Genomic DNA, 23451 nt, shown 5'->3' on the forward strand with positions numbered 1-23451 from the left:
ATTTTGCCTGATGTCCCAAGAAACACTTTATTGGTGGACAGGTGGTAATGCAGATCTGCATTGCTCTCAGCTATGAGAGAAAGAAGTTCCACATAGTTTCCTCTGTTTTTAGATCCTGCTGTTTCATCATGTCCCCGAAATGAAAGTTCCTGCTTGCCCAAAAAAATGACACAGTCTATCCGTCTTTTTAAGATGTCCCTGTTTTTTTTCACCTTTTCGTCGTGGAGCTCCGTCTCCCTCCGCACTTGCTCGCTCAGCTGTTGATCCTCTCTGGTTTCTCCAAAAGTTTTAGAAAGCACCATTGCTTGTAAGTGTCCGGCAGTGTTTTGGTGTCTCGTTGCTGCCTTGGTTAAGCAAGTTAAATTTACAAATCCAGTGTGGCTCCAAACACCATGTCGATCGGTGGCAAATAACAAGCACTCCCAGCAATACAGTCTGCAGCGTTCCTTGGAGCCCGTGAGCCAAGTGTACCGCTCGTAGTTAGTTGACTGAAAGTGGCGGACACACCCTTTTCCTGGTTGAGACAGGCTTGCAAGCTTCGGAGTTGGCCGACCTTTCTTAACAATGTCCAGCTTTTCTTGAAAAGTCCGTCTTGAAAATGGGTTGGATAATAAATCAGCTACCACATCAATTTCTCCTCCTTCTGCCATTTCCAAACTGTATTTTTGCAGTGCAGTTTGCTACAGATACCTTTCTTGTTCTTCTTCTTTGGAATAATTGCGGGTGGCGACCAACAACTTAGGTGCATAGCGCCCCCTACTGTATCTCTTAGTGAATGTAAATCAGAAGGCCTGGATCTGCTGTTGTCACTGTCCGCCTGCTAGAAGGCGCTAAATCGCCAACTCAAAATCTGATTGGTTGAAGCGACTGTCTGACACTTCACTTGACTTCACTGCGCCATCAGAACGGACAGTGAAGGCCTCAGGCAGATTTCTTTGATCCTAGCAACAGATGATGCCTGAAATCTGATTGGTTAAATGATTTAATATGAAAAAAACATGTCAGGAAGCAACGCGACCACGGGAGAACTATGAAAGGAACTGGAACATACCCTTTGGAATCATTCAATAAGTATTCATGGACAAAATTTAATTTACATCAGTCTGTAATTCAGATACTTTTTAGGCCAGCAGAGAAGGCCTTGCAGGCCCTGACGGCCCACCACTGAGAGAAGGGATATAATTTAAAATCATCTTGAGAGTGAGTGAGGAGTTGTTGAAAGCACTCGTCTCAGGCGCTGAGCCCTTTGTTCTCTCAGCACCCCCTGTTGAGAATACGTTCCCGCGGCTATGATTTTGACGTAACACACAAAGACCGGTACCGGGAGACACCACGGCTTTCAGGCTGCAGCAGGACCTGAAGCAGGACTTGAAGCCAGCCGCCTGTTCCCAGCATGCACGGCTGAGACTGAAGAACTCCCCGATCTGGAGAACGCCGACATTTACTGTTCTCTAACCGACAGTTCTTCGGCGTACAAGAGCCTGGATTCATACAGTATTTAGTTTGCGGCTTTGCAGAGCTCTGGGACAACACTGGGACAACACTGGGACAACACTGGGACAACACTGGGACAACACTGGGACAACAACGTTCTGGTAAAGTCTGCGGCGTAGATCTGCTAGCTTACATGTCAGAGTTAAACTCCAGCCAGAACGGACCTGTTCTTCATGGAGTCATTTAACCCGTTCAGCCCGGCGGACCCTGAACCGGGTCCAGCCGTCTGCTCCACTCCAACCGGTGTAAGAAGAGGCTGAAATGCTGTGAGGAGGATTTCTTTACATTGTGTCTCAAACCAAAAGCCTTCACCTCACTGACTGAGGCTCCAGCTGCACTTTGACCACCGAGTGTTTGTTTTATCACAACTTTAAAATCCAGATGCAACAATCCCCCACACCCCCCTCCCCCGCCTCCAGACACAGAACGCTCCAGAACCAGAACCGTCTGCTCCAACATGCTGGGTCTCATATGGAACTAGCATTAACTATAAAACACTTCTCATTATATTCAAAGCACTCCATAACCTGGCCCGCCTTACATATCTGACCTCCTCCACATCGCCACTCCAGTCCGTTCACTCCGCTCTTCCTCCAGCCTTCAGCTTTCTGTTCCCCCTGCCTGCTGTGGTGTCGGTCACATGGTGGTGACGTCAGCGCACGTCGGGTATTTGTAGGCGCTGTTTGCGCCCTGGGGATCATGGGAAATATATGTGAGAATAAAGCCTCATTCATTGAAGTCACGCCGATGTCATCTTTGGGTATGTAATATTGGCGACGAGGATGGAGCTTCCACTTACGCCTCTTCCTCAGTTCCTCGCTCTGCCGGGCGAGCCGCCAATCCCCTGGGCCCGATGGTACGAGTCCTTCCATACTTTTATTGCCGCCGCCGGGCTAGCCGACTCTAGCGAAGCGCGGCTACAGGTGCTGCTAATTCACAGCCTGGGAACCGAGGGACAGCGCATCTTCAGCACACTCGGACCAGCAAAGAAGTACAAGGACTGTGTGGCTTTACTGGCAGGACATTTTGCAGCTCCACAGAGCGTGATCGTCCGGAGGCTCGCTTTCCGGCAGCGCAGACAGAGACCAGGTGAGCCGGTACACCAGTACGTCTCAGACCTCCAGTGTTTGGCTAGCCCTTTAAGCTTGGGGCCTTTTTCGCCTAAAAGTTCAACTAAAGACGTACCATATTTTACGCACTATAAGGCGCACATAAAAGCCTGTAATTTTCTCAAAATCCAGCAGAGCGCCTTATAATTCGATGCACCTTTTTTGCGGGTATTACGGTAATCACCCTGATCATATGCGCAAACAACCCCTGCTTGCTAAGCTGCTAAGCTAGCTAGTTTAAACAGAACGGCACATTCTCCACTCTCCCAACCGCGGAGCACGGCACGCGGCGGGACAGCCGGCCGACGTGGGAAGCGGCTGGACGCCGGGCGGCAGCCCACCCGCCGGGGCGGCCGGCCGGCTGCGGCTGAGCTGTCGGTGGAGGGCTTCACTCAGGAGACGGCAGCTGGCTGAACCCCGCTGACCGAGCGAGTTCGACCAGTCGTGGCCGCTCTGAGCTGCACATCGTGAAGAGGAGCGATCCTCAGTCAGACTGGCTCTGATATGTCGCTTTACTCACACATTTCAACCGAGAATGTCACCACCTAGACTGCCAATATATATTTCTCTCATACTATTCTATACATCCTATGCGCCTTAAAATGTGGTGCGCCCCATGTATGAAATTTTTTTAAATAAAAGCCATTCATTGACTGTGCGCCTATTAATCCAGTGAGCCTTATAGTGCAGAAAATACGGTACCCAAAGTAACTGAATGCTGTTCTTGAACTGTTTGGAGCACATGCATGGTTGGGGTCTCATTTGAAAGGTGACAACCTGTATTTTCACCCAGTGCAGTCAGAATTACTCTAGGTGCTACTGGCACAGATTTATTTATGTTGCAACACACTGAATTAGGATGAATTTCATTCTCGCCTGAATTTTTTTCCTCATAAAACACCTGGAAATAAGTCTGGAAGCACTGTGAGAGCTTGAAAACACAATTTTGCTAAAGCCTGGGGTCTTACATAGTTCAGGTCAAAATGTCAGAGCAGTAATACAAGAAATGACTGTTTCACACATGTATTTGTACTGCTATGCCCCAGCGGGGTCAATTTTGGACATCCTCTGTATACCCTCTGGATGCCCTCTGTACAATGGTATATGTTGGTTTTTGGCTCGTTTTTACAATATTTTCACTCCAAAAACTCATAAAGTGCTCAAAAAATCACTTCAGACAGGCTTCAGTGTGGGATAAGGCCCTCAGACTGAGAGGAGCAGGGACAGACAGCAGGTGCATCCCTCAGCAGATGTCTGAGAAGTCACAAAACCCCGCCAGCGGGCCAGCCAGCCATTCAGCAAGCTCATTGGCTACCAGCCCTGTCAGTCAAACGTTTCTACCGACGTGATTGGCTCAGAATACGTTGATGACGAGTGATGACGACCGATGACGTGGGTCCATCAGTTTCGGCAGCGGTTGGCTGGTTAGCCATCGGAGGGAGGGATGAGTCACTTGATTGGTTGAAATATGACGAATAAGCAACGGAAACCGATCAGTCGCCATATTGGATATCCTCAGCACGAGTGAGAGCGGTCTGGATAAAAGTATCTGATAAAAATATGGATTATTATATGACACGCACGCGGAGAGACGGGCCTAATTTTGGATTATTTGCTCATTTCAAGACATGTTTTGGACAAAAGGCTATACTTTCTAGCTTTGCCTGGATGCATACGTTTGGACTGTGGCAGTTTTTGCTGGATTATCCGGATTATGCATCATCTGTGATCAGTTATGAGCCTCCAAAGGTGAGTTGCGCTGTTTACTTTATTTGCTGTTTGTTGTACAAATGTGTTGATATTACCCGCTGTGGTAATCACATCTGAAAGTGGTTTATACCAGCGGATTCATGAGAATATCAGCTTTCTAACGGTACATAGTGCGTCTGTGGAATTTGCAAAATGCGTCTGGATAATTGATAAATGCATCGGGAGAAGTTGACGGTCTGAGCTTAAGGGGCTCTAGCTAGCCTCTGCAAATTCGATCGTCTGGAAGACGAGTTCATTCGTCATCAGTTGGCGGAGCATACATCTGATCCGAAGCTTCCTGAGAGACTGCTTATGGCACCGGATGATCTGTCTTTGTCCAAGGCGGTGGAGATGGCGTTTCAGCTGGAGTTGGCGGCACAGTTAGCATCAGGGCTAACGAGTGCGAACCCAACTTCATTGCACTCGGCTTCACTCGCACAGACAGTGGTCCCGGCGGCGCAGCTTCCCCACCCCACTTACCCTCCTGACGAGCTGGAGGTGAACGTCACGGGTTACCGGGACCCCTCAGCGCGCCGATCCTGCGGGAACTGCGGCTCAACGTCTCACCGGTCTGTCCAGCCATAGGACAGAGCTGTGGGAAACCCAATCACTTCGCCAAAGTGTGCCGCTCAGCCACCGCAGCTACGAGACCCCAGCGTCGCTCATCTCGCCCGTCCAGCCCGACCACCATCCACACCGTGGGCTCAGCCTCCAAGCCTTTCACCTGGTGCACCGTGGAGCTGGATGGGGTGTGTTTGCCCCTGCTCCTGGACACAGCTGCCTCCAGGTCCCTCCTCAGTGAGTCCACAGTTCGCCAGCTCTTTCCAAAACACACCATTAAAGCAGGAGCAGATGAACTGTATGGGTACGGTCATTCTAAAATCAACATGATCGGCAACGCCACCTTTTCAGTGAGCTATGGTTCGAGAGTCCTCCCAGCCTTCACATTCCAGGTGTCCCGCCACGGCGCCAACCTCCTGGGGTTTGACCTCTTCTGTGCCCTGGGGTTCTCCATCACTGACAACCTGGGTGCCACCATCCTGACTGTAACGACATTGTGGCAGCAGCGTTGGCCGTCGCTTTTCATCGGGCTCGGTTGCATTTCACTCAGTACGACTGAAAGTGCTTTTGGACAACATCGTCTACCCTAGCTTTAAAATCACCCACAAACACAACTCTTTCCAGGCGGATTATTGATGATAAAAAAGGTCAGAGAAATCCCTTAAAAAGCCCCCAGCCAGCAGGGCCCGGAGGGCGATAGATTAAAATTAGGGCTGTCACTTTAACGCATTAATTTGATTAATTAATTACAACGCAAACTAACGCGTTACAAAATTTAACGCACGATCAATTATAGCATGCGAACATTTTAATATTGGCCCTTTGCAGCACCCATACATGACAGTGGTACGTCACTTCGCGCATGCGTCGCCAGTCAAAACAATCCAAACCGCGGTGACTGCAGGAATGGACTCCGTGGACCCAGGGAGAGAAGCAAGCCAATCTTTGCAAGGACCTTTGAATGGCAAGTTTATTTTCAAGAAAAATGAAGACGGGACCGTCAACAAAAACACAGTTATTTGTAGCTTATGTAAAAAAGAATTTTCGTATCACCGAAGCTGCTCGAGCCTGATGTATCATTTAAACGCCAAACACGTCCGGACAAGTTCCAGTGCTGCAAGTGCTTCTGTGAGCTCACTGCGACAGCCCACGCTTACAGAACTTCAGAAGAAATGAGCAAAGCCACCACAGAAAAGCTGACAAACTCAATTGCAAAGTGGATTGCTGTCGATTGCAGGCCAATTTCAATCGTGGAAGACGAGGGGCTAAATGAGGCATTTCAGATCGCGTCTTCAGACGTAACTTTCAAGCTACCTTCAAGAACGACGGTGATGAAAAAAATTCACCAGTTGTACAGTGATGAAAGGAACGGAAAAGAAGAGCTGTTGGCAGGGGCCCACCACGTCGCATTAACGGGGGATTACTGGACTTCAGTGAGCAACCATAATTACTTGGGAGTCACAGCACACGTAATTGACAGTGAGTGGAAACTTAAGTCTTTTGCATTAACCGTGAGCAAAACGGTGACCCGTCATTATGCTGATGCATGTGCTGAGCAGTTTGATGCTGTAACAAAGGAATGGGAAATCGAAAATAAAGTAACAACCATCGGAACCGATAGTGCAAGACCCATTGCTAACGGCTAACGCTAGGATAACAGCGGCACTGGGAGCCTGACAGAGAGAGAAGAGGGCTTCCCAGAGGGAAAAGTGTGTTGGAGGAGACGTAATACACAACAGAGGATGGCAGACAACCCTCCACCACCAGCAGGCAGCGTCCAGCTGACTCCACCCGGTAACTTTGACTTCAGTAATGCTAATGAATGGCCGAAGTGGATCAGACGTTTTGAGAGATTCAGAATAGCGTCAGGCTTGGATAAACAGTCAGAAGAATATCAAGTCAACACGTTGATGTACACTTTGGGAGACGAAGCTGAGGATATTTTGAGTGTCTTGCCACTGACTGATGCACAGAGGAAAGAATATTCTGCTGTAAAACAAGCTTTTGAGAACCACTGTGTGAGCAAGAAAAATGCCATTTTTGGACGTGCACGATTTAACAGACCAAACCAAAAGCCAAGACAAAGTGCAGAATCATTCATAACTGCTGTCCATAGCCTCGCTGAACACTGTGCATTTGGAGCTTTAAGAGAGGAGCTCATCAGAGACAGGATTGTCGTAGGACTGAGAGATGCAAAGCTGTCCGAGTCGTTACAGATGGATCCTGATCTAACACTGGAAAAAACAATAGCACAGAAGGGTCTGAAAGATGGACACAAACGCAGTGCACGTGACAAAGCAGGAAATAAGGACCGAGCCACAGGCTGTGGGCGGTGTGGAAATGCAACAAACCACCATTGGAAGGAGTGTCCTGCTAAAGATGTGGAGTGCCACAAATGCAAAAGAAAAGGACATTTTGCACGGAAATGCAGGTCAGCTGGTCCCATTCATGATATCACAGAGCATCGAAAAGAGTATGATTCAGCCTGGGAGAAGTCAATACATCATGTGGACGGAAAAAGGTGTGGAAAAAATCTGACCACTGTAGCGGCCACAGGAGTGTAAATACTCCGACCAATCGTAAGGCGCGGACCGCTCTTAAGAAACCAATCAAATCCCTTCACCGTTCTACCAGCCCCCTGCGTACATTTCAATGGCGTGCGCTGGCCCTGGTTCAGAGCGCGTTGCCAAGGCGCTCTCGGCGCTCTCGGCGCTCGCGGCTCGCGTGAAAAATAGAAGGAAGGGAGCGGCGCGCTATGCGCATTGTGTGCAGCAGTCAGAAAGGTTAATAGCATTGGAGGAGATCACAAACTCCGTGCGCGCGGCGCTTCCGCGTCCAGTGCGTTCGCTCCTCCAATGGGGTGGGAGCTGGGCGGAGCCTTGGGGAGATGCTACATTCGTGCTACATGCTAGTTTTCCAAGATCGCCGACCCTAGCTTTAATTTACACATTGATGATAACACATGCAGCCCAGCAACTGAACTTTTATCCATGACTGAGGCTCTTAAGTTTGCCCAACCAGTCCACATGTGTTTTGTGGATTTGGAGAAGGCATTCGACCGTGTCCCTCGTGGTGTCTTGTGGGGGGTGCTCTGGGAATACGGAGTCCGGGGCCCCTTGTTAAGGGCCGTCCGGTCTTTGTATGACCGGAGTAGGAGTCTGGTCCGCATTGCCGGCAGTAAGTCGGACCTGTTCCCGGTGCATGTTGGACTCCGGCAGGGCTGCCCTTTGTCACCGGTTCTGTTCATAATCTTCATGGACAGAATTTCTAGGTGCAGCCAGGGGCCGGAGGGGGTCCGGTTCGGGAACCACAGGATTTCATCTCTGCTTTTTGCAGATGATGTTGTCCTGTTGGCTTCATCGAACCCGGACCTACAGCATGCACTGGGGCGGTTCGCAGCCGAGTGTGAAGCGGCAGGGATGAGGATCAGCACCTCCAAATCCGAGGCCATGGTCCTCGACCGGAGGAAGGTGGCTTGCCCCCTCCAGGTTGGTGGAGAGACCCTAGCCCAAGTGGAGGAGTTCAAGTATCTTGGGGTCTTGTTCACGAGTGGGGGACGGATGGAGCGTGAGATTGACAGGCGGATCGGTGCAGCGGCTGCAGTGATGCAGTCGTTGTATCGGTCCGTCGTGGTGAAGAAGGAGCTGAGCCGAAAGGCGAAGCTCTCGATTTACCGGTCAATCTACGTTCCCACCCTCACCTATGGTCATGAGCTTTGGGTCATGACCGAAAGGACAAGATCCCGGATACAAGCGGCCGAAATGAGCTTCCTCCGTAGGGTGGCTGGGCGCTCCCTTAGAGATAGGGTGAGGAGCTCAGTCACCAGGGAGGAGCTCGGAGTAGAGCCGCTACTCCTCCACATCGAGAGGAACCAGCTGAGGTGGCTCGGACATCTGTTTAGGATGCCTCCTGGACGCCTCCCTAGGGAGGTGTTCCGGGCATGTCCCACTGGGAGGAGACCCCGGGGAAGACCCAGGACACGCTGGAGAGACTATGTCTCTCGGCTGGCCTGGGAACGCCTTGGGATCCTCCCAGAGGAGCAGGAGGAAGTGTCTGGGGACAGGGAAGTCTGGGCATCCCTGCTGAGACTGCTGCCCCCGCGACCCGGCCCCGGATAAGCGGTAGAAAATGGATGGATGGATGGATGGATGAGGCTCTTAACTTCAAACAGCATGTGTCAGGCCCCACCCACACCAAACGTCACACTCTGGACCTTGTTTTTTCATTGGATCTGCATGTTGACACTGTCTGTGTGGAAGATGTGCATTTGAGTGACCATCACTGTGTCTTCTTTGAACTAAGCGCCCCACCTGAGTCCAGGCGTGTTCCATCTAAGTCAGAGAGGAGGATTATCACAGAGGCAACAGCCACGCATTTCTGTGATAGGTTCGACCCTTCTCTCTTTAATGACTGCACTGACATTGATGATTTTATGCACTGTTTTAACAGTCACTGTGGGTCTATTCTGGATCAAATAGCACCACTTAAAACTAATATTATGTGCCGCAAACAGTCCTGTCCCTGGATCAATGATGCAATTTTGAGTCTAAGGAGAACATGTCGCCAAACTGAACGTTTGTGGAAATCTACGAAACTGGAGGTCCACAGGCTTCATTTAAGGGACCTCATAGCTTCCTTAAATAAGAAGTTAGAGGAGGCTCAGGCGACCTATTTTCATCAGCTGATTTCCTCCAACAAAAAGAATCCCAAGGTGCTTTTTGATACAATCAGTTCTATTGTATCACCTGTTGTCCCTGCCATTACCGCGGGAAGTGGGGGTGCCGGGGGGGGCTGCAGCACCCGGTCTTTTGTCACGCAGTCACGCCACATATTGTATTTCCCGCGATGAAAAAAAAATCCGAGTAAAGTTGTCTGGTGCGCCGTTGTTGCGCCGCTGGTATCCCCGGCACCCGTGCCACGCTCCACACTCGTGTCTCCACCCCCCCCCCCCCACCCCCCCCCCCCCCCCCCCGTTGGATGAAAGTGCGTCTCAGGCGCAGCACCCCCTGTTGACAGTACATTCCCGCGGCTATGGTCCCTGCCACCTCGGCTCATTGTGATTTCAGTAGTGATGAGTTGTTGAACTTTTTTATTGAGAAGGTCAGAGCTATAAAAGATGGTTTGCCTTTGTCATTGGCCCCATGCCAAGGACCTCAGCATCTGGGACCCCCCCTCAATGCTGGGCATCTTTTAAAGGACCTGTATCCTGCTTTTTTAGCTCGTCCAAACCCTAGAAATTGCATTAACATGGTAATAGTTTATTTTTGGCGCTAAGGAAAAGTCATTTTGTGTTAAATAAAGGATTTTCGGAGGTTCATTCTGAAACCCGGAAGAGAAAACGCTCTGTTTCACTGAAAATCCCGCCTCTCCCCCTGTGGACTTTGACAGCGAACTTCAACCAATCGGAGCTGCGTTAGCATCTCTAAGGGTTAGCTTTAGCTCTTTAGCTTTAGCTTCTCTACACGCAAACACACGTGAAAACGTCTTTTCCTGTTAGAAACTCACCAAGCGCAGACCCTCCAGACCCTTCAGACCCTCCAGACCCTTCAGACCCTCCAGACCCTTCAGACCCTTCAGACCCTTCAGACTCTTGCTCCTGCTTGATTGTTGCTTTCAGACGATGGTTAAAGTTTATCTCTGTAATCAGAGATACAAAAAGCAGCAACGCTGATTGCCGAGGGCCTGGGGGGGTCTCCTCAGTGGAAAATGCGAATCAGCTGCTGCTGGTCAGAGGAGAGTTGGCGTGTTGTCTGCAGGGGTGGGGTGGGAGAAGAGTGGTGGGAGGAGTGACGTACTTAGGTTTGAAGAGTTTCAAACGAGCTGTTTTCTCCCTGAAGGGAGGGGCTGCTGTAGAGAGCAGCAGACTGAAGAGATTACTCAGACATGTGGATGAAGGCAAGTAACATTTTGGGGGTGGTTTTAAAGGGAAATCAACTTTGTGGCATGCTGAAAACCTTAAAAAAGTGGATTTTGCATGATATAGGTCCTTTAAAGGGGCTGTATCCTGCTTTTTTAGCTAGTCCAAACCCTAGAAATTGCACTAACATGATAACAGTTTATGTTTGGCGCTAAGGAAAAGTCATTTTGTGTGAAATAAAAGATTTTCTGGGGTTAATTCTGAAACCCGCAAGAGAAAACGCTCTGTTTCACTGAAAATCCCGCCTCTCCCCCTGTGGACTTTGACTGACAGCTACTTCAACCAATCAGCGCCTCCAAACAAATACACTGGCTAGCTTTAGCTCTTTAGCTCTAGCTTCTCCACATGCAAAAACATCTTTTCCTGTGAGAAACTCACCAAGCGCAGACCCTTCAGACCCTTCAGACCCTTCAGACCCTTCAGACTCTTGCTCTTGCTGTTGCTTTCAGACGATGGTCAAAGTTTATCTCCGTAATCGAAGTTACAAAAAGCAGCAATGCTGATTGCCGAGGGCCTTCGGGGGGGGGGGGGGGGCTCAGGGGAGCCATCTTCACCGTGTGATGTGAACGTGGGAAACAGAGCGTTTTCACGGGTGTGGGAGGGGCTGCCTCTCTGAGCAGCACAAACACTAGAAAAGCTTAAACACACAGGCACAAAGGAAAAAAACGCTTTGGGGTTAAAACATACAAAAAGTGAATTTTGCTTGACACAGCCCCTTTAAGCCCGTCACGCAAGAGGACATTTTATCTGTCATTCACAAAATGAAACCATCCTCTAGTAGTCTTGATGTTCTCCCTGTTAGACTCCTCCTGAACGTGTTTGATCTGATTGGGGCCTGTATTGTAGAAATGTTCAACATGTCACTGTCAACTAGCGTGTTTCCACGTTCTTTCAAACATGCCATTGTGGAGCCACATTTAAAGAAAGCACGCTTGGACCCAACAGATGTTAAGAGCTTCAGGCCAATATCAAAAACCCCATTTCTGGCTAAAGTCCTGGAGAAGGTGGTCTGTGTCCAACTTTCTTCCTTTCTGAAGACACACAACATACACGACATATTTCAATCTGGTTTTCGTGAGTCTCACTCAACCGAGACGGCCCTGTTGAAAGTGTCTAGTGACATTATGATGGCTGTGGACTCTGGCAAATGCACTGTACTGGTTTTACTAGACCTATCATCTGCCTTTGACACAGTCGACCATGGATCCTGATCAACAGACTGAGGGACTGGGTTGGGTTGTCAGGTCCTGTTTTGGACTGGTTTAGCTCATACCTGTTTGGTAGAACTTTCAGTGTTTCCGTTGACAATGTGATGTCTGATCCTGTGGAGCTTCTGTGGGGGGTGCCGCAGGGGTCTGTTCTTGGACCTATTTTGTTCTTGCTGTATATCCTCCCTCTTGGCAAGCTGATTCAGCAGTTCAGTGACGTGTCCTACCACCTGTACGCCGATGACCTGCAGCTGTACTGCTCCTTTAAGTCATCTGAGCCAGAAAAACTTAAGTCGCTGATGAGATGTCTGGCCAGAATTAATGAGTGGCTCAGTGAAAACAGTCTGCAGCTGAATTCAGACAAAACGGAGACTCTGTTGCCCCAGACAGCGCCATGTCTGCCATAAAACACCATCTTGGTGACCTGAACTGTTCAGCTAAAGGCAGCCTAAGAAATCTGGGTGTTATTTTTGATGAAGGAATGTCCTTGGAACGCCACATCAATCAGCTTGTGAAAAACTGCTTTTTCCAAATTCAGAATATAGCTAAACTTCGCAAAATGGTGTCCTTCAAAGAGTTGGAGTTGATTGTACATGCATTTGTCTCATCGCACCTCGACTATTGTAACAGCCTGTTCACTTGTCTCAACAATACAGAACTGGCGCGCCTTCAAGTTGTCCAGAATTCCGCTGCACGGCTCCTGACCCGCACTCGTAGGAGAGCCCATATAAGTCCCATACTCAAGGACCTACACTGGCTCCCAGTTTCATTCAGGATAAATTTTAAAATCTTGGTCTTGACGTTTCGGGCTCTACACGGGCGGGCACCGGACTACATCAGGGGCCTGATCCAGCCCTATGTTTCCACTCGCTGCTTGAGGTCCTCCAACCAAAACTTGTTAATGGCTCCCCGCACATGTTTCAAAACTCGAGGGGATAGATCCTTTAAGGCAGCGGCACCGCGTCTTTGGAATGAGCTTCCCTGCTCGCTCAGGTCTCTGGACAATGTTGATTCTTTTAAAAAGCAGCTAAAGACCTTTTTCTTTGAACAAGCCTTTTAGCCTGTATGGTACTGTTTTTATCTTGTATATTTATGTTATTTTAGTGATTGTATTTTGTATTTTGTATAGACTATTTTTATGTGAAGCACTTTGTGACCCTGGTCTGGGAAAAGCGCTATACAAATAAAACTTACTTACTTACTTATCTACACTTTAAGAGACAGCAGGCAGAATCTTCTCTGCGCCGACCGCCTCCCGCCAGCGGCAGAACAAACCAGAAGCCAGCTCCACATCTCACAGCAGCAGCTCAGATCATGTTTCTCTCTTCCTCACCAAACCTCAGCTGTTCACTCCAAACACAACATGTTTATGTCCTTACCGTGTTGTGGTCATTTTCCATCTGTCCTGCTCCTCTGACCAGAATTAACTTCATAATCCTCTAGAATAGTGAAAGAGCGTCATGCTCCTGAATGTTTGTTTGTTTGCAACATGGCGGCGACTACCCAGCATGCATTGCGAGGTCAGGTGTGTGACGTCAGCTGCAAATACTCTATACAGGGTCCGTCAAACTGCATACCTCCAGCAAACAAAATGGTGGAGCAACGTGACCATGGTGTTGGGAAATCATGTTCTGTCCATTCCCACTCTGGAGACCGAACAGGAGCAGTGCCTACACAGGATCAGACAGTGTGGAAGGCGCCGCTCCCAGATAAATGTCACCAAAATACATACGTCCGCTCGAAGCCAAGGCTTGGCGAGGCTAACACCATAGCAATAGCTAGCAAGCAAGACGCTCAGATATCCGAAACTGGAAATCAAAGTTCTGATTACTGTAAGTTCCACCTGAAGTCCAGGTCCTGAGGCTGGAGGCCGAGGACTGCTGAGGGTCAGAGGTCAGAGCCACCATCCAGGAGGAAACATCATCCCTCCAAGAACACATCCAGAACATGAACCAGTGAGATCCTGCTCAGTGAACGCCTCAGACGGTGGAACCCCGAGAGAACCAGGAGCCAGAGGAGGATCATGGGAAGACAAACCCCTACAGGGCATGTTCCACCACAGACTGAAGAGGCTGACAGAGAGAGAACAGAGAGAACATAGAGAGAACATAGAGAGAACACGGAGAGAACATAGAGAGAACACAGAGAGAACATAGAGAGAACACAGAGAGAACATAGAGAGAACATAGAGAGAACATAGAGAGAACATAGAGAGAACACGGAGAGAACATAGAGAGAACATAGAGAGAACACAGAGAGAACATAGAGAGAACACAGAGAGAACATAGAGAGAACACGGAGAGAACACAGAGAGAACATAGAGAGAACAGAGAGAACATAGAGAGAACATAGAGAGAACATAGAGAGAACACGGAGAGAACATAGAGAGAACACAGAGAGAACATAGAGAGAACACGGAGAGAACATAGAGAGAACATAGAGAGAACATAGAGAGAACATAGAGAGAACACGGAGAGAACATAGAGAGAACATAGAGAGAACATAGAGAGAACACAGAGAGAACATAGAGAGAACACGGAGAGAACATAGAGAGAACATAGAGAGAACATAGAGAGAACACAGAGAGAACACAGAGAGAACATAGAGAGAACATAGAGAGAACACAGAGAGAACATAGAGAGAACATAGAGAGAACATAGAGAGAACACAGAGAGAACATAGAGAGAACAGAGAGAACATAGAGAGAACATAGAGAGAACACAGAGAGAACATAGAGAGAACACGGAGAGAACATAGAGAGAACATAGAGAGAACACAGAGAGAACACGGAGAGAACATAGAGAGAACACAGAGAGAACATAGAGAGAACATAGAGAGAACACAGAGAGAACATAGAGAGAACACGGAGAGAACATAGAGAGAACATAGAGAGAACATGGAGAGAACATGGAGAGAACATACCAGAGTCTGGAAAAGGCAGGACTGAAAGAGAACAGAGGCTCTGATCACGGCTGCTCAAGAACAGGGCCTAAACACCAGATCACTAGAACCCGGGGTGGACCAGACTAGACCAGAACCCAGAACCAGACTGAGACAGGAACCCCTGAAACAGTACAGACCATCACAGCAGGGGGCCAGATGCTGCAGGAAAGACCTGGAACCAGAACCAGGCTGAGGCAGAGTTTACAGGAACACCTGTGGGGGACGGACTGGAGAACCCAGAGTCTAGATGGAGAACCCCCCCGAAAGACGTGGAGAACCACCAAGACCAGATCCTGAGGAACTTCAAGATCCAGACTGACTAACTGGTGATGGAGGATCAGCCTGACATGGTGGTGGAGGAGAACCAGGAGAACCAGGAGAACCAGGAGAACCAGGAGCAGAGAGCAGTAGTGAGGATGCAGCAGTCCCAGAGACAGAACATCAGGAAGGAACAGGAACCTCTGGAGAACCACCAAGGACTGAGGAGCAGCGGGAGGAGATGGGCCTGTGAAGGAACAGTGGTCCAGGAGTGATGGGGGGAGGGGCAGGAACCCCCCAGCTGGAGGCATGGCTCCAGGAAAGACCAGGACCACATCTGAGACCTCTGTCCAGAAGAGCAGTGCTAGAACAGCTGAGATCCTGCAGAACCCTCCAGCTCCCAGGACTCTGGTAGATCCTGCAGAACCCTCCAGCTCCCAGGACTCTGGTAGATCCTGCAGAACCCTCCAGCTCCCAGGACTCTGGTAGACCCTGCAGAACCCTCCAGCTCCCAGGACTCTGGTAGATCCTGCAGAACCCTCCAGCTCCCAGGACTCTGGTAGACCCTGCAGAACCCTCCAGCTCCCAGGACTCTGGTAGATCCTGCAGAACCCTCCAGCTCCCAGGACTCTGGTAGATCCTGCAGAACCCTCCAGCTCCCAGGACTCTGGTAGACCCTGCAGAACCCTCCAGCTCCCAGGACTCTGGTAGATCCTGCAGAACCCTGCAGCTAAAAGAAGATGGATGGGTGATGACCCAGATTGTTGTTTTTTTTTTTAATTATCATTATTGTTAGCAACCATCATGTTAATGTCAATGTTTCAGTCAAAATCCTCGTGAAGGATTAACATTAGTTAGTTTAGTTAGCTGGTTAACGTAACAGGAATGCTGTTATGGAGGATGGGGACACAGATAAACATGTTCTAACAGTTCTAACAGTACTCGTGTAACATGGAGGAACTTCCTCATGGAGCAGGACCATGACTGGTCCACAAGGCTGTGCTCATTGCATTTGAGGTGGAGGTCGTGGGGTTTCTCTGATTTTCCCATTGACCGGTATGCTTTTCCTCAATAGTAGGACATCAGTTGGACTGAAGGACATTACCGATCGCCTGCCGGACCCCCTGCAGTTTGCCTACCTAGCATACAGGTGGGCGGATGATGCAGTCAACATCCCCCCCAACACCTGCTCCCCTCACCATCCTCAACAATACAGTGTCTACTGCAGACACCTTCAGGTTGTCTCAGGATCTGAAGTGGACCCCCCACGTGGACTATGTTAGGACGAAGGCCCAGCAGAAGTTGTACTTCCTACGACAGCTCAGGAAGCTGAACCTGCCAGAGGAGCTGCTGGTCACCGTCCACACCGCCCTCAGGGAGTCTGTCCTGTGCAGCTCCATCACTGTGTGGTTTGGATCAGCCACCAAACCGGACAGGCTCAGGCTGTAAAGGACAATCAGGAGTTGACCTGTCCTGCATCCCAGACCTGGACCTGTTCAGGGCCAGGAAGCAGGCAGGAATCATCTCTGCAGACCCTCACTCCCCGCACACACACTCTTCAAACTCCTCCCCTCCGGCAGGCGGTACAGAGCCCTGCGGGCCAAAACCAGAACCAGAGCCAGTTTCTTTCCCCAGGCCATGACCCTGATGACAGAGTCTCAGGATCCACTGTCAAAACCAACACAAAATACTGAACTGAAACCAAAGAAACCCTGCTGCTGCACACCACTGGAAACACTGTCTTCAAGATGTTACTGCTTATATTGTTCTGTGTAATGTGCATGCTATTGTAAATATGTTTGTTATTATTATTATTATGCTTGTTTTCAGAAGGTTTATATTTACGTATATTACCATTCTCTAATAGAATTTCCAGTGCGTCTGTCTTCTATCCTGTTGCTGTTTGTTTGTTTTCTTTCTTCATAAAGAGTGAACAAAAAGCTGGAGTCAAATTCCTTGCTTGTCATGCAGAAACGTGGCCAGTAAAGCTGATTCTGACATTAGCAGTGTTCCCACTGTTCTTTATTTTGATGTGTTGGATGTATCCTGGACCCCTTTAGCCCGGATCTGGAGGATATTACAGTAGTATTGGTCCAAAAAGTGTCATTGACACGCGCTGGTCGACGTCTCCCTGCCATGACACTGTAGACAAACAAGCTAGTCGGGCTAGCAAGAGAAACTCAGGGAGGCAGGCTGTTGCCAAAGGTCAACTGAATGTGAAAGTTTGAACTTTTGATAATGAGATTGAAATGCTGCAGACTGTCAGCGGTGAGCTGAATATTTCAAGAGCTAGCTTTTGATTTGATCTTGAGTGTGGATGACCATTGTTATACGTTTACAGAAGAAATTCAGTCACGCTAAAGTAAGCCTTACATGTCACCCCATGGTGAGAGACTTTTTTCAACAACATTGTATAATTCCTGTGTTAAAAGAAAACTATTAAGGATGGTTATTAACAACATAAAACAGTGGACCTGTGCTGCGTCCAACACTGTGAGGCTGCTTTGACTCCACGGACCGGAGCAGCCTCCTCAGCTCCTCCCACATCGATGAGCGAGTGGATGGTTCACATCCGACATCAGTGTCGCTGTGGACGACATAATCCTCTCCAGGACCGTATTCCCCAGCAGTAAACCCTGACTCACTGAGGCTCAGACCCCTGACAGTCCTCCTGACGATACAGTCCCGCTGTCCCTGTTAGACCCCTGACGATACAGTCCTGCTGTCCCTGTTAGACCTCTCACAGCACCATGGTTCAGCTCTTCAGGAGTTTGTGGAGTGGAGTGACAGCTTGTGCCTTGAGCTGAACGTCAGTAAAACCAGAGAGATGCTGGTGATAGTTTTCATCATTAGAGATGGCTGGCCAGGGCATTTATCACATCCAGTCATGGGAAGCAGGCAGAATGAGTCAGAGTGCAAATACCAGGGCGCCATCTCCAGCAGTTGGCTGAAATTCTTCTCCAACACAGAAGAAATTCTCCAGAAATCCCAATAGCAGCAGTATCTTCTAAGGAGACTCAATTCCTTTGGGATCAGTAAAAACATCCTGCTAACTTTGTATTACTCATTCAGTGAGAGTACCTCCGAGTCCTCCACACCCTGCTGGTTTATTCCACCTACGTCCATACCAGAAACCGCCTGGAGCGTATTAGAGTCTGCTCTAAGACCATCGGACTTCCATTAAGATCTCTCTCCTCAGTTTGTTCATAAATATTTTATCAAATTTAATTTGTACCGAGACACAGTTCAAACCACCAGCCCACACAGCAGTATTTGGGGTTTTACCTCCGACTCTGTTTCTTCAGAAATATAAAGCAGACTTTTCAAATGTTACTTTGTCAGCTAGAAAACTAGTTTTATTGAAGTGGAAGGCTCCTGCCCCTGCGTCCCATTCCTTATGCATCAAGGACATTCTTCACGTTGTTATTAAGTAGAAGATCAGGTAAATGTGAATGACTCTCTTGCCAAGTTTCACAGAATCGGGAGGCCCTTTTTCCAACATGTTGAAGAACTGGTGTTTGCTGCTATGTAAATTTACTATTTGCTGTGTGTATGCTGCTCATCTGTGTGCATAGTGTAGCTATCGAATGTTTTTCATTTTTATATTTTTTTGCTCATCACATAAGGATGAGCATTTGGTTCTGATCTCTCTGGGACCCACAACATTTTCCATCATCCCAGAAATTTAGATTGCGTCCCTTTTAATTCATTGGTAGTGAGCTAGCAAGCTGGATAAGCTGTTAGCATTTTAGCTTAGTCAGCTTGTTAACTTAGCCACCGGTGTCAAGTGGATGAATCCATCCAGAGTAGTCCTGGACCACCACAAGCAGTCAGAATCAGGATCGACACATTTTAGTTTGATACCAAGTCCTGAAATATCTAGATATTTAGGGACCAATAAATCCTTTCTGATGACATTGAAAACAGAGCGGATCAAGACAGATTTCTTGTCTGAGACCAAAGTTCTGTCGAGAGGCACTCTCTTTGCAGCTTGTTTTACTATTCAGTTCAGTCCTATCTGGGTCAGACCCATTGACATGTTACATAACCGAACCATACCAACAATACATTTTTCCATTTTTTTAGTGTGGGAAAAAATCCATGTCATAAGAAAGTGTTGATATTTAATGCACTGAGCACTGACCATTGCTCCTCTCTGTTAATGCCTCAGTGTTGCCGTTTCTCTGCCAGGAACAGTGCAGCTCCGAGTGCACAGATTGCTTACTTATTTCTCTTTTTTTAATCCTCCTGCATGCCACAATTGAAACCTCTTGGGGCCTGTGGGCCGCATGTTTGACATCCGTTTGAGTTAGAATGTTGTTTTTCTTTCTCTGTTAAAGTGTCTCCAGGAATGAAGATTTACATTGACCCGTTCACCTATGAAGACCCGAATGAAGCAGTCAGAGAGTTCGCCAAAGAGATTGAAATTTCCTGCGTTAAGATCGAGCAGGTGATTGGTGCAGGTAAAGCTTCACATCATCAAATTAATATCACTAATCAAAGTTCTCTTTGGACACATCGAGCTGAATGGATTTGTTTTCTCCTGTCATCTGGCGAAGGCGAGTTTGGGGAGGTGTGTAGTGGAAACCTCCGGCAGCCGGGGAAGAGAGAGATACTGGTGGCCATTAAGACCCTGAAGGCTGGTTACACAGAACGCCAGAGGAGGGACTTCCTCAGCGAGGCCTCCATCATGGGTCAGTTTGACCACCCTAACATAATCCATCTGGAGGGCGTGGTGACCAAGAGCAGCCCTGTGATGATTATCACAGAGTTCATGGAGAACGGATCTCTGGACTCCTTCCTCAGGGTAAGAACAACACACCGTACTCTGCCAAGGTCCTGCTGCTCTTTAGCTTCTTCCTTCAAAGCAAAGCATTGAGCAGCAAGTTCATTTTACATGAAGTTATGGTAAGTGAAAGAAAGGACAAGAAATCTGATCTACTAGCTGATCTCTAAACTGACGTTTAATCTGGTCTCTAAACTGATTTTTAAAATGGCCTCGAAGCTGGAAGCCGGGGGGGCGCCATGGCCGTAGAAGGGGCGCCCCGACGGTCCGTGTTTCGTGTGAGCACTGCTCTGTGCTGCCGCTCCCCCGCTCTGCGGCACTACGATGCACCGCACTGCTCGGCAACGCTCGGCATCACGCAGCACTCCCCCCCACCCCGTGGCGCTCGTGTCACGCTCGTCTAGGGTGCCTGAGAAGCCCAGGCCGGCCCTGAGGCTAGCACTTGGTGAATCGGGACAGTCCCTGGAAGGACTGAGCAATCAGCCTTCGACCAATCGTCCTTCGTAATAAAATTAAATTCAACATCTGGAATAAGTGAAATTTGTTAAAGGAAGCTTCTCTGAAAATTTCTAATGGCTTGCAACCAGACAGGTCTCTTTTTTGTCTTGAAAGGGGTGCGAGTCAATGGCATTCTACAAAACTTGCACATGTTGTTGTTTTTATCAGAACGGTTTGTGTCACTGACTGCTCAACAGGATCGCCGCTCTTCCTGCCCTCTTTCTGCTGCCGACATGCACAGTAGAGCGGGGAGTGACGTAGACTGATAATCTCTCTATATACAATCTCAATAAATGGACTGTGAAATCCCAGCGCCAGTGATCTGCTGAGCAGGGAATTCCTTGCTGTGTAGTGTCACAGTTTTAGCACTGTTTCTTCATATAGACCATCAGAGGTACAAGTCCAGATCTGACTGTGTGGAGTTTATATTTTCACCTTGTGTGTGCATTGGTTTTATCCAAGTGCTCACAAAATAAATCAAAGCTTTTGTCAGCTACTTGTTAAACCTTGTGGAAGCAGATTGCACAAGTCTGATGTGTAGTGTAGGAAGGTGGCTGTTGAAGTTGCCGTTGACAGCATGTATCTGTCTCTCTTTTCCCCTCTGTGAAGCAAAACGATGGACAGTTCACTGTGATCCAACTGGTGGGAATGCTGCGCGGCATTGCAGCAGGAATGAAATACCTGTGTGACATGAACTACGTCCATCGGGACCTGGCAGCGAGGAACATCCTGGTCAACAGCAACCTGGTGTGCAAAGTGTCTGACTTTGGCCTGTCACGCTTCCTAGAAGACGACACGTCAGATCCCACCTACACCAGTGCTCTGGTGAGTGTTTCACACACAATCTGAGGACCAACATTTCATGGCTCCTCCTTTCAGTTAAAGATTGAGAGAAAAAAGAAAATGGATTATGAGTACAAAATGATTGAAGTTGCAACCTTGCAGAGAAGTGGTGCCCGACCCTGTTTCAGCAGAGCCCCTGTCCAGCATGTTTTTGTTCTCTCCCTGCTTCAACACACCTGCTTCCACTGACAGGCTCATTACTGGGCTCTGCGCAGTGCTTGGTGAGGACAGAACCATTAGATTCCAGGGTGCTGAAGCAGGGAGAGCGCTAGAACATGCTGGATAGGGGCTCTCCGGGAACAGGGTTGGAGACCGCTGTTGTCGAGAAAACAGAATATTTAAATCTATGATGCTGGAAAAGAGGAACACTGATATTAATAATGATGCTGAGAGCCTTCCTCAGTCTGGTAGACATGTACCAATATGAACATTTGACATCACGATAATTGTGATCAAAATTATCATGGTTATCGATATTATCAGGGTATCGTGAAATATATTCAAAATGTTTCAAAAGTACTCATAGGCACACGTAAATCAATGAACAAAATTTTATTTCAGAAAAAAAAAATCAAAATGAAATATGAGCTAGCTGCTGTGAGGTCTTTGGTATGTTTTGATGTCGGAGCAGAAGCAGCCTTCCTTTCAGACGCCACTGGGACCAAAGCAGTGGAGCATTCGTCCTGGTTCTGTCCGCTACTTGCCTCGTAAACCAGCCCCGCCCACTCCTCATCTGCGTTTGGGTTTTGGAGTTGGGCTCAGTCTGGGTACGAGCCCATAGAAGGGGATTTCACTCGGTCCTGAAATGGCTGAGCCAATCAGCGTTGTCGCTTTTTGTTTTCTTTTTTTTTTTTTTGGGCGAATTCCGGTGGCTAAACCGGAAGTGATGCTATCACTGCGTGTAGCGGAGATGACGGACTTTAATTTTAACCATCATCTGAAAGCTGCAATAAGTAAATTTACAGCCAAAATACCAAGAATTACAACAATCAAGCAAGAGCAAGAGTCTGGCCTGGTGAGTTTCTAACAGGAAAAGACGGTTTCACGTGTCTTTGCGTGTGGAGAAGCTAGAGCTAATGAGCTAATGCTAACCCTGAGAGAAGCTAGAGCTAATGAGCTAATGCTAACCCCTAGAGAAGCTAACGCATTTTGATGACGTACAGTATTTGTTTTGAAGCGCTGATTGGCTGAAGTCCCTGTCAGTCAAAGGAGTAACCGACGCCCCCTGCAGGAAGTTTCTATGGGCTCCTATCCAGACTGAGCTTAACTCCAAATCCAAATGTGGATGAGGAGTGGGGGGGCTGGTTTGCGAGGCTAGTCCGCTACACGCCCTCTCTGGAAATCAGAGGAAAGCAAATTTATAATAGCTATTATTAAATAATTATTCATCATCACTCAAGCACACACACACACACACACACACACACACACACACACACACACACACACACACACGTAACGCTGTCTTCTCAACATTATCCAGCCGTTGTTTCTATGTCGGACTTTCTGTCGGCAGCGACGGCGCATTTAGCTTTAGCCACGCAGCTAGCATTGTGCCGTAGCAGAAACAAGATGAACACACAGTTTTCATGGTTCCCTGAGCCCCCTGCTTTCATTTCAAGTTAACTTACCTTCAACTCGCTGCACAGCTGCAGGTGGCGGTCCTGTAGATGAGCCATCACGCTGGATGTGTTTCCACCCTTCGCAGATACTTTCTTGTGGCAGACTGGGCTGCTGTCTTCCACCAGTCTCCCTTCTGCATCTTTATAAAAGCCGAAGTACATCCAGACTTTGGACTTGGACGATGGAAAAATCTCTGCTCTGCTGGCAGTACTGCCATATTTACCAGTTGTTAACTGTGCAGTGCGCCTGTGTCCGATCGGCTGCTTCTGCTGCACTTCTCACAACAGTAGTGGGCCTATTCCCGAGATTTTCCAGATTTGTGGCAATCAAATACGGTTTAACGATAATTAGAATTTGAAATGGTAATAAAATGGTAAATGGACTACACTTGTATAGCACTTTTTGCACTGACAGAGCCCAAAGCGCTTAAAACTGCAATATCACATTCACCCATTCACTCCA

At 48.3% G+C, this 23451-nt stretch overlaps 1 protein-coding gene across 1 annotated transcript in view; it reads left to right on the forward strand.

Annotated features, from left to right (window-relative positions):
• Positions 1–23451, forward strand: part of LOC115407842 (ephrin type-B receptor 2-like) — an 89111-nt gene that overhangs the window by 50213 nt on the left and 15447 nt on the right. The window contains exons 9-10 of the mRNA XM_030118361.1: positions 19580–20046; positions 21133–21348. Coding sequence (XP_029974221.1) covers positions 19580–20046; positions 21133–21348 — 683 coding nt within the window. The remainder of the gene's footprint in view (positions 1–19579; positions 20047–21132; positions 21349–23451) is intronic.

Source organism: Salarias fasciatus, chromosome 20 (assembly GCF_902148845.1).
Source record: "Salarias fasciatus chromosome 20, fSalaFa1.1, whole genome shotgun sequence".
Taxonomy (NCBI): domain Eukaryota; kingdom Metazoa; phylum Chordata; class Actinopteri; order Blenniiformes; family Blenniidae; genus Salarias; species Salarias fasciatus.